The sequence below is a fragment of the Dicentrarchus labrax genome, unplaced genomic scaffold (genome assembly GCF_905237075.1).
Source record: "Dicentrarchus labrax unplaced genomic scaffold, dlabrax2021, whole genome shotgun sequence".
NCBI classification, from domain to species: domain Eukaryota; kingdom Metazoa; phylum Chordata; class Actinopteri; family Moronidae; genus Dicentrarchus; species Dicentrarchus labrax.
The window spans coordinates 27,661,700-27,677,940 of NW_026136704.1; the positions used below are offsets into that span (position 1 = coordinate 27,661,700).

Genomic DNA, 16,241 nt, shown 5'->3' on the forward strand with positions numbered 1-16,241 from the left:
GGTAGGAGATATTGTGAAGTCCCTTTTGACTTTGTGAATCCTCTTGGACTAGTGAAATCCCGTATGGAGGGGAAGTTTCTTCAGCAAATGCTTCACGCTTCCTTTGCTGCTCTTTCTTTCTGTCGTATTTGATGTCAATATTTAAATCATTTGTCTTGACAGCGAGGAATCATCTCCCTATGTGGTTCACAGAGGCAGGAAGGAGATAGTTCCACTTTCACAGCTCCATCTGAAGAAAATGTGGATGATTGCCTCTTCAAACAAGACTCTAAAATAAACTGTCGGCATGAATGATTAATCGTAGACAGCCAGGCCAGTGCTAGGTTAACTTTAGTAGTAATTCTATGTAAATGCACCCAGATAGATCTTTGGGTATGAGCCCATGGATTCAGAGCAGTATCTCCTTGGTTGTTTACAGTGCAGTGGTGGACAGCCAAGGTCTTCTGAAGGGGACCCGGCCTAATTAACATAAAACTGGGTTCCTGGGGACCAGGATAGTGTGGGGTGAATGATCTTGCCTCTGGTAAGGACATGTTGAGGGCAGCTACTAACACACTAGTGTTAATTGTTTCCAGTCCGTGGCAGTGTTTAAGACCCAAATGTATTAAAAATAGCCATGGCCTAATGAAGAAGTGGCAGTAAGGCATTTGTTAGGGGATTTTTTGCAAACGACTACAGAAACGATGGCTGACCATGAGTTGGGCCTTGCTAATGATGAGGGCAGAACTCGACGAGGGAGACGTGATACAGCAAGGTCTCAACTCATCAGTTCAGTAAGATTAGGAGGTGAATTTGGATGACTTCCCACTATTGATTGGTGGAGACTGATGATCAGATCTAATTTATGCAGCTTCTGGAGACCTGATGTCAGTCTGGAAATCTGTCGAGGTCTTGATAACCAGCCAAGCAAGTCTTGCAATCTGCAGTCCTATTATATACCCTCTCTTGTATTCTGTAATGGAAAAGATAAATCCTCTTTTTTTTAATTAGAGCGAAAGAAAAGTAAAGCTTCCTTATCTCATTATCCTTCCATTCTGGATAGAAAACCCCTTAGAGACATCCATGGAGGTGTTGGCTTGTTCTGTTCCTGTTATGATTTGCTTTTATTTTGTACAGTATTCAGTTTTGATAAAATCCATACTTATTGCGTATTTTTTCAACTTTACTGTTATCCATCCCGATTTTACATATAACCGACTATGTTAGAAATGCAACAATATAATTCAATCCAGTGTTACCACTAATTTACAAGGGTTGTTGTTTTGGATTGTCTTTGTACTGGTGTACCTGTATGTAGAAGGTTTGGTTGAAAAGTATTTTGTCATTGTAACTGTGTTGGTCTCTCCCATGCAGCCATGCTTGTGTCATTCGTGGACAAGTAGTGACCTCGGATGGAACACCACTGGTTGGAGTCAATATCAGTTTCATCAACAACCCATCCTATGGTTACACAATCACTAGGCAGGATGGAAGGTAAGAGCTCTCTTCTCTATATTGATACACACACCAAAACAAGGGATGCAATGCAAATGCCACTAACCGCTGCCTAAATATGCTATGCAGAGATGTGACAATGATATTTATATTATTGTCAAATAGTGTTGTCTAGCTGTGCTGAATTCTAATGATTGAAGGAGAAAACACAGTTGCCACTGCAAACTGTGCTGCTATTGATCTGCTTTGTGCTTTCATTTGGTCCAATTTTGGAGTTCTCGGCTCAATTCCCAGAGAAATCAAACAAAGCCCTTCTGGTACACTCATAAGTTATGCTTCAGTAACAGCAGGGAGGGGAAAGAATAAAATATGCCAATTCAAAGCAGCTCACTGGGGCTATGAAGCATAGTGCAGATGGACATTATTTATTTGACAATGGAGGATTGAGAGAATTAAGAGACATTTAAGTTTAGGCCACAGACCTGCAATTAATTTGCTTTGCGTCTGTCTCCACTCTTGTTGTAACTTAATCATACTTTTTTTGCCATTGATTGACATGGATCATTACCACTATCTTCCTCAGACAACTCCACATATCTTCTGCCTCTGCAAGACACAGGAAACCTTGTCAATAAATTCATCGTCTAGCTTCTTGTTGTTTCATTACAGTACCACTAGAACCCCTTTGGAGAAAGATAAATTGTTCTTTTGAAGTGTTCGGATAAAACAAGTGGAAAAAGTCCGCTCTGTTTGGCTTTCTTTAAACGACTCTGTGCCAGCTGCTTTGCCACCAGGAGAGTTACTCAAAGAAATCCAGACAAAAACTTGGTTTCAGACTGGTTTCAATGTCTTTCGTGGAATGAAAGAGAAAGGCCTGACAGAAAAAGGTTGGCTGATGTTGTCTGTATAATTTCTGTTCTTTTCTGAATATGGTTTTTGCATCAGATTGCACACACATACAGTACATACTCACAACCTGCAATTACAGTGCTATGGTTATTGCACTGATAGATGTTAGCAAATGTGAATGCTCCTGTATCTCTCAAAGTAGTCAGTGTTAATAAGACCTTGTGGCAAACCAAGCCCTTCTATCACAGCACAGCATGAATTGGTGTTTGCTCTCCAAGCCCCACTTCCTCCTGACACTTTTATCAGTCACTAACACTCGAAAGGCCCACATCTTAGCCGTGGGTTTGATCTTGATCATTCTTGCTTCTCTTCATTCCTTCCATCTTCTTGTCGGTCTCCTCTTCTTCCTAGTTTTACAAAAATCTCTCATCTCCACCTCATCATCTTCACCTTCCTCACTTATTTCATCTGCTCTCCATCCCTTCACGCTCTTCGTCCTCCAATCTCCCACTGCCCTTAAGCCTTTCCTTTCTGGGCACTGCTCTTTCACATATTTCCTGTACTTTCCTTGAGCCCAGGTCTCATGTCCTTTCCACTGCACTGGCTTCCCTCATCTCTATCCTTTTCCTATTTATGCGTGTCCCATTTTTCTTATGCATCACTCAATTTTTCCTTCGCAAAGCTCTATACTCTTTTCTCCCTTCCAGCATACGTATGTGTAAACACTACTCCATCTCCCAGGTTCCCCTGTAAACATGCCCAGTCTACTGCAACTCCCCTGCAATCACTGTAAACTGGCTCAGTGCAGCGTGAAATCAGAAATGCACCTGTTCAGCCACTTAGAAATGGGAAAGCTGTCTCAACTCATTTTTATGATGTGTTCTTTATTGTCCAAGGGCTTAGTTTTTTAAATTACCTTTTCCACTGTCTTGAAAAGTTTACTGGCCTAAACAAAAGAGGTTAGTTTAGTTTCTTTACAGCTATGTAGCCATTTTCTGACTGGCTGAGCAATGAGACACACCTGTTCCCTTTTATGCTTTTCTCCAATAATGAGTAAAATGCTGATGTGGATTCCAGCTTCTTACATTATTAGGTGCTTGTGAGGATTTCTATAGAAGCCATGATGTATGGGAAATCCACTGTATACTTGGCAGTTTGTTAAAAGATCCATCCTAATAGATAATGTACACATCTCACATGCACTTATTATTATTAATTATCCTTAATTATTATTACTATCTTTGTTTATGTTTTGGGGGTTAATTGTTTCCTGTATACATACAGCAACCTTGTCAGAGACGACACCAATGTGTTATTGAGTTTTATAAAGTTTACAAATGGTCGGTGAGAAAGTTACATGAGTGTTCTTTCATCCACTTTGATCATACATCGAGTTTCTATTACTTGAGCATCTATACAGTCATTATTCATTCTTAATAACTTTTTACTGTGTCCTTGATTCACTTTAACATCAAGTAGATATAATCCGGTTCATTACAAGTATACATTGGCTGAGAAATGATTGCGTATAATTTGAATGAGGCATGCCAAGTTCATTGGCAGGGTTAACTCTTTGAGCTTGATGCATTCCCTGAGGGCAAAAAGCAAGCAAGGCTGTTGTAGGTAGCTTAATAAGTTTTGTCACATGGCTTAAGGCTGTTGTCATGATTGATAACAGCCAGTGAATCCCTTCATCGATTGGCCACGCTGTCCATGAGTGTCTGTCTAGTAGTGTTGCATAGCCTGAGCCTGCCAGGTGTCACGCAGACTGACCGGCTGCAGCTGTATGGCTACTGATGGATCACGGCAGCACTAGATCTGCTCTGCAGCGTCTGTACTGCTGGACGAACTCACTCCACTCACACCCAGCCAAGGGCAAAACACCAAGGGTGGAACAAACTATTGTTTATCACCACAGCCAATCAGATGTTTACCCTTAAGGGAAGTACTGAGCAGATCCTTTATATAGTAGCTTAAACCAAAAGGGAGGTTACCTGGATTAGAGGCCAGTATTTGGACCTGCTTCTTTAGCTTTAATTTGGAAAAGACGCTTCCCTTGTGAGAATGAGGCCCTTTCCCAGGGGCCTGTAGGTGACCAGGTGTTAATTGGCTCTTAGAAAGAAGTGACATGCAGAAGTCCAGTGCAGGTGCGGGCATGCTGTTGTCCCCATGCAGCAGTGGGAGATGATGTGCCGAGTGCAGCCTGTTTACTGAGACCCACTCAGGTCAGACCAGAGACAGAGGCCCTTAAATGCAACAGCAGATGGGATTGCATTGCAGGGCTTTTAGACTGATGTTAGAGTGGACAGCCTTCATCTAAGGGATCGATAGAGAAGTGGCGGCTGCCCCATCCTGCAGCACAAATCTCTCTCTCTCACAAATAAATGTGAGCACAGGACCAGTACATTACACGCATGGGGGTGACACAGTCATGGTTGAACTTAAAGCATGCATCTACTATTTTTTATTCTTTACATAAAATCTACGGATTATAACAGTAATTAAGAAATATGCTTCTGACATTGTGACTAATCAGCCTATTGTATTTGCAGCCTCCGTGTGCATGAAAGATAATGCTTAATAGTAAAATAGCATACTTTCTTAACATCCTTCATTTATTAGAACATGAATTTATTACTGTTTGATCCATCATAACAACACTTAATTATATACATATTTATAATACATTACATACATTATATTCCCTGTAAATTGTGGCTTAATCCTCCACACAGATTACATGCATTGCTAATGGGGATTTTCAGTTATTTGAAAAAAAAATGTAATTTATCTTCACTGTATCTGTATCAACATTCATCCTCTCTTGACATTGTGCACGTCTGTGTTCCAGTTTTGACTTGGTGACCAATGGGGGCATAGCTATAGCCCTGCACTTTGAGCGCGCTCCATTCATCACCCAGGAGCACACTCTCTGGTTGCCGTGGGGACGCTTCTTTGTCATGGATACCATCGTCATGCGGCATGAGGAGAATGACATCCCTAGCTGTGACCTCAGCAGCTTTACCAGGCCCAGCCCTGTGGTATCCCCAGCTCCACTCACCGCATTCGCTGGCTCCTGCTATGAAAGGCGAACCGTCGTACCCGAAATCCAGGTGACTACTCTGAACCTATTCATTGCCCTGGAGGTTTTGATCTACATGGGTCTCTCCTTCAAATGATTCATGCCACACATCTGGGAGAGACTCTGCAGACTATTCATCAAGTACAAGTGTAATAGTAACTCTGGCTCATGGCAGTGGTGTGATTTTATCTCTCTAGTGTAATTGGTCTGCAGAACTTGGGCGATTTACAATGTGCATTGTACTGTCTCACTGCAGAGTGATAATGATTACATCGCACACAGAAAACAGCCTGGACATTTTTAATTTCTCGTGGGTTGCAGTCTCCCAGGTTAAGCATACAAGTACTACTGGAAAGGATTTGCTTTTATATTTCATAACTGTATATATTGTGATATCTGTCTACACACACAATGTGTCTTGTTGGTGCACGCACACACTTGTGGTAAGCTTTTGTGTGCAGGTGAATGTGTGGCTACTGTATGTCTAACAGGCATCTCTGTGCCCTTCTCTAATTACTTTGTCTCCCACTTGCTTCATAAGATTTATGGCATATCACTGAGTTTAGTATGCAGTCTTGTCTATTTATAGTTGCCTTGTCTTTGCTATTCGTTGAGCTGTAAAAGCACAATACAGGGACATCATCTGGTTTACACTTGTTCTTTTAAAGGAATTCTGATCAATTAACCGGGCATCTCTGTGAACATTTAAAAAGAAACACATCATACTGTAAGTGACATGTCCTCCAACCAATGACGCTTTGAGTAGCTGTTAATTTGTTACTTTACATCTTGTTCTGTACTGCGGGGACAGTCGATAAGAGGTGACTCAATTAGAGAAGAGAGGAGTTGGTCAACCAGACCAGTGGTGTCGACCCTTGATCCTAAATGCGAACACCATACAATGTCTGAGTGCTGACCTACTCTTGTATCATCAAGAGGTTACACATCTGACCTCGATGATGGCCACGATGTTGTCTCTAGCTAAACTTTTATTACTCCATATATTATTGGATTGTGCAACCTCTGAGCCCAAGGGCACTCATTTGATGCCATTGTCATATGGATTGCGGCAAAGACCATTGTCCTAATGAAGGACTGGCTATTATTAAATTAATTATGACTGAAGTACATAATGAAGAAATCCTTCATCGGATTCTCCGTAATGCATGAACATAATTGTCCTCTAATTGATGTTTCTAATCTTCCCATGGGTCTAGATATTTGGAGGCAAGGCTATGAAAAATATGTAACAAAGGTTATAGTGGCTATTGACCAAAGAAATGACAAATTCATAACCAGCGTGAAATAAAGGACACGCAAAGACATGTTATTAATCGTACCGTACTGTAAAGAAAACAGAATTCTAATCAGTTTTATATTTACAATTCATGTCAGCCAGCTTAAGTATTTATGTCACTTTTGATGTGTTCCTTTAATGACAAGCTTTGTTTTTTTCCCCATAGTCTCTACAGGAGGAAGTGCCTATACCAGGGACAGAAATGAAACTCGGCTATTTAAGCAGCAGGACCCCAGGTTACAAGTCAATACTGAGGGTGACCCTCACCTACTCCACAATCCCTTTCAACTTGATGAAGGTTCACCTTATGGTGGCTGTGGAAGGCAGGCTGTTCAGAAAGTGGTTTCCTGCAGCCCCAAACCTCTCTTATGACTTTGTGTGGGACAAGGCTGACGTCTACAGCCAGAAGGTCTATGGCTTGTCTGAAGCTTTTGGTAAGTGATGATGTATATATTGCATATAATGCATTTATTTATTTATTTATTTTTATCCACAACACACATGGTTCACTAACTAGCTTTGTCTTTGCTTCTTCCCTTAGTATCTGTGGGTTTTGAGTATGAGTCATGTCCAGACCTTATTCTATGGGAGAAGAGGACTGCTGTTCTGCAGGGCTACGAAACCACTGCCTCCAAACTGGGAGGATGGACTATAGACAAGCACCATGCTTTAAATATCCAGAGTGGTGAGTCAACTAGGAAACCCTTTTTAAATTCCTCCTCTCAGCCACTCATCCATTAAAACAAATCAAGGATCATTTTATACTGCAATAATTATTTAAAATAATTATTCATTGCATTGTTAAGTTTCAAAATGATCACATTAAGGTAAAAAACACTTAGTGTGCCACTACAGTTGTACTTGTTTGAGGAATTTTAAAAGAATTTGTGTCAGCCGTTAAAAAGAACCCAGCAAAAAGCAGATAACTTTACATTAATATCAAGGAAATTACAAATGTGAAGACATTTATTGAATTTAATTAGTAGTTTTTAAACTCGATTTATGAAATTAAATAATAAGGACTCAATAATAGAATTTGTCATTTGTTAAGATATAAACATTTAGTTTAGTTTAGTTAGCCACTCCTTATTGCATTTCAATAGGGATGTGCTGATCCAATCTCAATGATGGATATCAGCTATGTTGAGGTTTATTGATCTGATTCGATCTTTTGTTTTACGTCAGCTGTCACACAGCTGTTTTTACTCATGAAGCTTTCATGCACAGTGAAGCCTCGCTGTTTCTTTCCTCCACTTTGAGCTCTGTGTGTGTAAGAGCAGGAGAAGAGGAGAGAGCTCGGAGGACAAAAGTGGTAGAGATCCGACACAACCAAACTCAACACGCCACTGCGAGTGCAACAAAAGTCCTGCGGATAAAAAGCCAATAAGAGTAATTAACTACGGTAATCTGCACAAAAGATGTAGAGATGACAGAAATAAACACTAAACAGAATACAGACAGTTCATTCAGGTAACTCAGGTAACTGCTGCACCGAAGCACCAAACGCTGGAGAGAGAAACTCCCTCCAGACAGCAACACGACCAAAAAGATTAGAGGGTTTGTTATTTTATACTTTATTGTGTAAAAAAATTAAAGAACGTTAAACAACAACTTCGACGCAGGCATTTGTTGATGCAATATGAATTGCAATTAATAACTTTAATGTACTGGAACTGTGCACTGGGCACAGTATTATTCAAAAAAATTATAGGATAGGAAAAGTATTGGACCAGGACTCGGTATTGGCAGATACTCAACATTAAATGACTCGGATCGGATCAGATCATATTCTGAATGTTCCCAAGAGTGCAGGTAAGTGGCACCATGTCCACCCAGTGCCTTAGATGATGCTTTTAGTGTAACATTGAATTGTCTTCCCTGTCTTGTATTTTAAGGCTTTTCAGAAGTGTCATGTAGCCTTAGATAGATCTGACTTTTTTATTACCGCTGTCCATTTTTAGGTGAGGGGGGTCAATTTTCTTATTGCCAGCAAATTACTCCTGAAAGGTAGGAGTAGGACTGAAGAGAGAAAAACTTTGGGCAGCACCTGTCACTAGCTAGGATTCACAGTCTGTTTGTGTCTGGAAGGGCTCATCAGAGGAGATGAGGCATACTTATATGAAAAATGCTCAGGAAGGTGGCACTTTGATCTGTCACACTAAACCCGCTGAGTCTGAAGAAGGGAGAGACCTGCTCTTTGTCCCCTCACCACCTCCACTGCCAGTTCCTCTACCCCATCCTCCCCTTTGGCACCTCTATGTCTTGTTCATGCCCAGCATTTTTAGAATCATCCCTAATTTAATTGCTGTCAGTCTGCTACTCCCAGCAGCAGCAGCCCCTAAGATTAAATCACGTCCCAGGAAGGGGATGCTTGGCTGATCTTTTCTGATAGACCAAATGTTGTGCCGCTCAAAGAACTCAGGTCACCAAGTACCATCAGAAGCAGAAAAACTACAGCAGACATGCAGATGCTGAATTTCAAATATGATTACATTGATTGGGCAGCAGAAACATCTTTGCATTTACATATTTGAACATTTTCCAGGAGTAGATTGGCAAGACTAATGGAAACATAGTGTGCGTGTGTGTGGGTGCATGCCTGAATGCCTGCACATACACTGTTCGTATGGCTGTATTTTTGTTCATGCACAGAGCCGACAGAGGTAGAAAGGCAAGCACAATACCATTTTTAATCTGAGCAAGTCAATTTTTTGTGATTGTGCCTGTGTGGTAATTTTCTAGCTCCAAGAGATTCCACTTGTGCCAGGGGCTTTTTGGTCCCCATTTTGGCGTGAAATTGTGCCTGTGTTTTCATCCGCTAAGACCACCTCTTATTACAAACATGGGCACACAGAGTAATTTTCAGTTGGCAGAGGTGCACACACACACACCCCTATTTGAAATCACACCAGATTCTTATCTGTGTAGTGACTTTCACTCTCTTTTAAAAATGTAATCTACATTATATTATATACATCATACATTATATACATTTAAAATTTAATTAAGCAGTCTTGAGCCATGGGGAGACAGGCAGTTGCAACATTAGAGCGTTAGAAAAATCTGAGCTATTCTACCAATTTCCCATCAGTAGGCAGTTGCCTACTTACCTATCTGAAAGAGCAACATGAGTATCCCATTTGAATCTTTTTGCTTGCCACTTATTAACTGCACTGCACATTATTACACACACAACAAGCAGCATGGGTATCTTAATTAACTGAAATCTTCTGACATGGAATTGCAAACATATTTATATAGCCCTCCATACATCTCTACACACCAGACTAAAGATTCCAAGTTTATATCAAGTTACTGCAAGTGTAGATGGCAGCATCAAGGTGTGTCTTGAGGTCCTTCAAAAATTTAGCAGCATCTATTATTTAAGCAAGACTTAAACAGTATTTTGTTTGTACAATCAAATAAGAAGTTCTGTAGTTTGAACAGCGTTAATTGCGAACAATTAGTACAAGTGGGATTAATAAATGCATATAAACATACCTAGATATGACTAATGCAAACTTTGTAATTACTGTGGTAAAAAGCACAGTCAACAGTTACTAATTATGGTAACACATTTCATATTTTGTACTGCATAAACAGTAACAGTTTCTTGTAATATGGGTTTGGTACATCATTTCACATGGACAGAATTGTTAGCGCCTCCTAATTTGTAAATTCAACATGAAATGAGACATCAGGTGCTATTGGTTGCATGTTTTGGTTGCTGTGTATTCATTATTGGGCTGCTGTATAATAATGCCTCTCTAAGAAGGTTTTTCTCGGTTGAAGCTGGCCTGGATGCACTTCCAAGCTTATTAGAAAACACTCTGCTTTTTATGAAGATTAGAGAAGCGGATTTAACTGCCTGTTGTTTAAGCCCACCTCTCGTTACCAAAATTGTTAAAATTAGCTTTAACCTGTTGACCACACCCATTTTCACTTGCTCCCCTTGTCTGTGCTTGCTTTTTTGCTTGCGTCCAATTTTAGAAAAATAGAGCCCAGTCTTCAAATTCTGCTCAACCTAAACTGGTTGCAGGTGTTATTTGTTTCTTTCCTGTGTCCTCATCAGGTATTCTTCATATGGGCAATGGGGAGAACGTCTTCATCTCTCAGCAGCCTCCTGTAATCGGCAGCGTGATGGGGAACGGGCGCAGGCGCAGCATCTCCTGCCCCAGCTGTAATGGCCTTGCTGATGGAAACAAGCTGCTGGCCCCTGTGGCTCTGGCCTGTGGCTCAGATGGAAGTCTGTACGTGGGCGACTTCAACTATGTGAGGAGGATTTTCACCACAGGGAACGTCACCAGCGTCCTGGAGCTCAGGTAAAGGAGGAATAGCCTACTAACATTCACTCAGGACCATGAGCTCAGATGGGCTTGCACACAGGTCATAAACCACTAAGGTCGATTGAGATAGACAGAAATGCCCTAAAGGCCCAGGATTGATGGTCCTGCCTCTCTCATCCACCTGTATCAGCTGGAGTTTGGCCCTGATATGGGCTGAAGAGGATGTAATGGGGTCTTAACAGAAGATGTTCCAGGAAAAGATTAAGTAGTAGACAAGAGTAGATAAGAAATATAATGTTTTGTCATGATTCTCTTTTAATTAATTCTGTCCACTAACAACTGTTTTTTAATTCTATCCACTAACAACTAACATACCTTTCTCTTCCTCTCTCATTTTCTGCTGCTTTTGGCAAACTCTGACAGAAATAAAGACTTCAGGCATAGGTAAGCAATGCAGTATTTGCTTAAATTTATACAGAAAAGGGTACAAAGTGACCTTTTGAGCCCATTTCAGACATGCAGTTGTGAGCAGCTAGAAGATCATATCTTTAGATACTGACTGAGTGATTTTCATCTTCATAAAGCTGTGGATTTGGTGGTTTAACTATGTCTCCAGAGCTTACTTAATCTCTGGATTCAGAGCCTTGTTCAAACCGTGTGTTTGCAGCTGTATGTGTGATTGCAAAGACCGAATGCAGCTGATTGTTGGCTCAGTTGAGGCTACACTTTTCCTCAGGATTTATAATGGAGGTTAAATTACCCTGTCCAATAAACTGAAATTCATATTATTACCGCAAATCATGTATGAAGTATTGAATAATCTAGTATTTTTAATATATCTCTTTAATTAAATTATTGTGGACTCTATCAAGGAATAGTGGGATATAGAGCATACATTGCATTGCCAACACAACTGCACTGCAAGAAAGAGAGATATTATTTGTCAAACACCTTTACATGCAGATACAGTGTACTGCACGCTATAATAAAGGTTAAAAAATGCTATAATTAAATCAACATCTTCCTGACCGTGTCAATAGAAAAACTGAATATTATAAGTTTCATAAAGGTTTTATTTACCTAGCTAGATGAGCCTACTAAAATGGCTACTGAGAGAAGATTTGATCATGGGCTTAAAATACAAACACAATCATTTTCCTTGGCAGGTGTGGGTGAGGGAACTCTCTATGTGCTGTCTTTAGATACCATGTCTTAGGCAAAGGGCTATTGATTGATTTTCTATCAGAGGGTCATGACTTCAGCTGGGGAACATGTAGTCAAACTGAGGATGAAAAGCCAAGTGATGCTGGTCACTGACCTCTATTTTCCAAAGTGACCACATTAACAAAACACTCAGAAGCACTCTATTGCCTTTTCTGCAGCTATCTTTTCTCAGTCTTAATTCTGCAAATGTCTTTGTGCAGAACAGACATGTTAATATGCTTACGTAGACTAATTTACACATTCCATACACAGTTGTGCGCTTTTGCAAAACGTCAACGCACCATCCCTTTGGTCTCAGCACTCCAAACACATTTGCATATTAAAAAGGAGATTTATCCAGGAAAACACAGCATGTGTCTGTATAAAACGTGTGGCTGCCTCCTTTTCATGTGTGAGCTAGCGATAGGGACGGGAGGTGGGTGATCTCACTACAGTGTTCATTGACCCCCTACTAAGGATGTCCCCATCCACTCCAACCACGCTCCCTCCATTGCCGTGCCAGCATGCAGCAAAATCCAATTATCTTCTACAAACTAGATGTTGTCAGTGAATATAGATGGAGTATGTGGCCATAGCTCAAGGTCAAGGAATAACACCTCATAGTTTCAAACACTGGGGGGGACCAACACTGTTCTACATGCAACTGGGAGCTGATAAGGTATCAGCTGATTGCACATGGTAGATAAAATGCAAAGTGGAATCCAGTTATTGAGGGTTGCTACTGACCTACTCTAAGACAGAAAGTCGTTTTTCTAAGCCAGTCGGATGTACCTGGAATCTATTGTAGACCAACTATCAGTCAACTTGGTCAGTAGGCTGATTGTGACATGTGTGCCTGAGGTTTGCTGCAGAGTCCTGTCATCACTGATTCATTGAAGGTCAATTGTCATTTAAAAGTATGCACTGGAGTTGACAATTCCACAGACCCACTGGTCTTTCTTCTTGTTGTATTATAAAAATATAAGCTTTGGCACTGTCATACCAACCATAAGCCCTAAAAGAACCCTCAAGGTTAAAGTTGAAATTCTGTCTTAATCCACTTTGAATGACGCCCTGCTGACAGGTTTCTCCGTAATGCTTATCAGATCTGGCAGAACTGTGCTGTATCCTGCCCTGATAACACTGGTCATCTTTAAGGTGGGCTAACCACTACGTTGCTAAACCTGTTACTAATTCCTTGTTTTTCTGACCAACAGTCAAAAACCCAAAGATATTCAATTATAAAAGTATTCAAGTTTGTTTACAACTGGAAAAAGGACATGATCACATTTGTAAAGCTGGACTTTTGACTTTTTGCTTGATGTAAGATTAAATGATTTATGTGTTTAATAGCCAAATTGTTGATACATTTTCTTAAAATCAACTAATACAACTAGTTGAAAGGGATTGCTCAGCTGTTTTTTTACATTGGTGGCAGCTGTAGAGAAAGGACCTCTTATCCAAGTACCATCTGTGCCATGTGCTGTATATATGGGAAGTCTATCAAATCTGTCAGTCAAATCTGCCACTTTCAAAATAAGATCAGTTCTGCCAATAGTCTCCACCATCCAGTAATGCATAGTACCATTGGGCTTAGGTTTTAAGTTATAATCTGTCATGGTTTGATTTTTCAGCAGAAGACCCTGTGTTTATTACAAGCAGGAGCAGGTTTCTAATAGAAATAGTCCTCTCTGTCACTTCATTTGTACTACTATGGATTTGTCTACAGTCATCTTTGTTTTCTGACACCTATTCTGTCTGGAGTATGCCAATAGATTGCATGCGTCCCGCCACAGCAGGATTGGTTATATTTGGTTCTATTGTCTGTCTGTCAGGTTGGGCAACCTCCTGTGGATATGAAGGATTTTTTTGTTGACTTGGTTGGAAGTTTAATAGGATGTTTTTTCTGTGCTGGAATTTCTGCCTGATGGATGCATAGTGTATTTGGATTGCTGCTTCAGCTATGCATTTGTATTTCTGCAAAAAGAAATCCCAAGGGAAATGGAAAACATACTTGTTTGTACTTCTTCTAGCATTAACCAGGCTACTGCTACTGTATACACACCGTGGTTTCATACTGTTGTTTTCAGATGATATCACAAAGATTTCAGGGTCAGGGATAGGGGAGTAATTAGGATTTATGTCTAAGGATCCAGTGTACCCCACTGACTGAGTCCCACTAGACCCTTGTTTCTCTTTGTCTTTCTAACTCTGGATCCCCTCCAGCATTACTGTTTCAATAGTTTGAAAGAAGCTAGACATATGTATCTCTATCAATACCTATACAGTACGTTCACATATGTCTACTGTGTCTATACACATATATTCTGACAAGTGAAATTTTCTCTCTTTTGACAACAGGGATTTCTAACTAAGCTGACTGTATTGTAGATGAGTTCTAAGCTCCACCATTATGTCATGTTTAATCTTATTCTATTTTGCCATGTTTAATCTCATTCTATTTTTCTTTTTCCATGTCCTTGGTTTAAACTGTAATTGTGCCCAATTGACTCTCTAAATGGCTTTTGAATCCATTTTAATTGTATTACACAATGTTTCTTATTGAAAGCACTGTAGCCCTTCCAGCTTTATTGACTTGGGCTTCTTCCTCTCTTTCCCCCTCTCTCAGCAACAGCCCTGCTCATAAGTACTACCTGGCCACCAGTCCAGTGAACGGTGCTGTGTACCTTTCGGACACCAGCAGCAGGAAGGTGTTCAAGGTGAAATCGCTGAATGTTGTGAAAGATGTGGCCAAGAATCTGGAGCTGGTGGCAGGCACTGGTGACCAGTGTCTCCCATATGATGACACTCGTTGCGGGGATGGAGGAAAGGCTGTCGATGCCACTCTCACTAACCCAAGAGGTATTGTATGGATGCTATTATAATCAATGTAGTGTGCACACAGTCAGTTGGGGTTCTTGTTTTGTCTGTTCTTTTCAAGTAGACTACACTGCTGGGTAGTTGAATACAGCAGTAACAGAGGCTTGTTCAATACTCTACAGTTTTCATGCATTCAATTCTCTTCTCTTAGCTCCATCACATGTTGCTCGCTAGCTTCAGCTATTATATAACTCGATTCATTTTTTTATAATATCCCCTTCTTTTTTCTTGTTGCTTCCATATCTGTATGATGCATTAGTCATTAGATCACATGCTTACTTTTTGTCCTCCATTGGGATGACATTGTGAATCACACTGAAATGTGCAACATGTATTCATGTTCAGTGCTGCTTGAATATAGTTTAACAGACCCTGAAGTAATAGAAAAATACAGAGATGTGCATAGCTAAGGTTAGTATTCTTGGTTGTGTTGTTGTTTAAGGCCTAGAGAGCATGAGAGAAAGACACTGCACTGATTAAATTTTTGTTGTAATTGAATCAATACATACAGTACTCTTCATCTATTTTGATGTTTCTATTGTTCTCCAATATTGATTTAAAAAATCAATCCTCACATTAGCTTTTATTGCCGTCTTTAATTTTTATTGTGAATAGTGCTTAATTGTCATTTAGTGGTGCTCTGTCCTCTCATTAAGGCACAGATAAACAAAATAACTGATGGATATTTTCCTCTTCTCTGCATTGGGTGACTTTTTATCTGCAGGCATTACCGTGGATAAGTACGGAGTAATCTTCTTTGTGGATGGGACCATGATTCGCAGGATTGATCAGAATGGTATCATCTCTACTCTTCTGGGCTTCAATGACCTGACCTCTGCCCGACCTCTCAGCTGCGATGCTGTGATGGACATCTCTCAGGTACGACCTCCCTGACCCGGGCAGCCGGCATGTGTCTTGCTGTCTCTCAACCTACACCAGTCTCCTTGACTGACCCCAGTATCCAGGCTGCTTACATTCCCATTTCAGATGCAACCTGTACTCAGAAGCCTGAATCTAGTGGTTCTGAGTCTAGTTTTGATCTACATTTTTTTCTCCACTTTTATATTCACAGGACTTGTAATGCTAAGGTAGAGGAAGGCAGTTAGAGCCTACAGGCTTGTAGCACTCTGCTGGGACTCTACTGACAGTTTTCCGACTGAATACTGTTTTCCTGTGTTCACCTAAGCCAGTAAAGTTTCTGAATTTAGGT

The 16,241-nt window shown here is 40.5% G+C and overlaps 1 protein-coding gene across 14 annotated transcripts in view; it reads left to right on the forward strand.

The window, feature by feature from the left end:
- Positions 1-16,241, forward strand: part of tenm4 (teneurin transmembrane protein 4) — a 145,723-nt gene that overhangs the window by 98,451 nt on the left and 31,031 nt on the right. For 10 of the 14 annotated variants that reach the window (XM_051397661.1, XM_051397669.1, XM_051397668.1 and 7 more), the window contains 8 exons: positions 1,354-1,473; positions 5,135-5,396; positions 6,829-7,096; positions 7,204-7,347; positions 10,735-10,984; positions 11,372-11,392; positions 14,781-15,013; positions 15,756-15,910. In XM_051397661.1, the coding sequence (XP_051253621.1) occupies positions 1,354-1,473; positions 5,135-5,396; positions 6,829-7,096; positions 7,204-7,347; positions 10,735-10,984; positions 11,372-11,392; positions 14,781-15,013; positions 15,756-15,910 (1,453 nt within the window). The remainder of the gene's footprint in view (positions 1-1,353; positions 1,474-5,134; positions 5,397-6,828; positions 7,097-7,203; positions 7,348-10,734; positions 10,985-11,371; positions 11,393-14,780; positions 15,014-15,755; positions 15,911-16,241) is intronic. The other 4 variants (XM_051397665.1, XM_051397667.1, XM_051397670.1 and 1 more) reach the window with 1 other exon arrangement.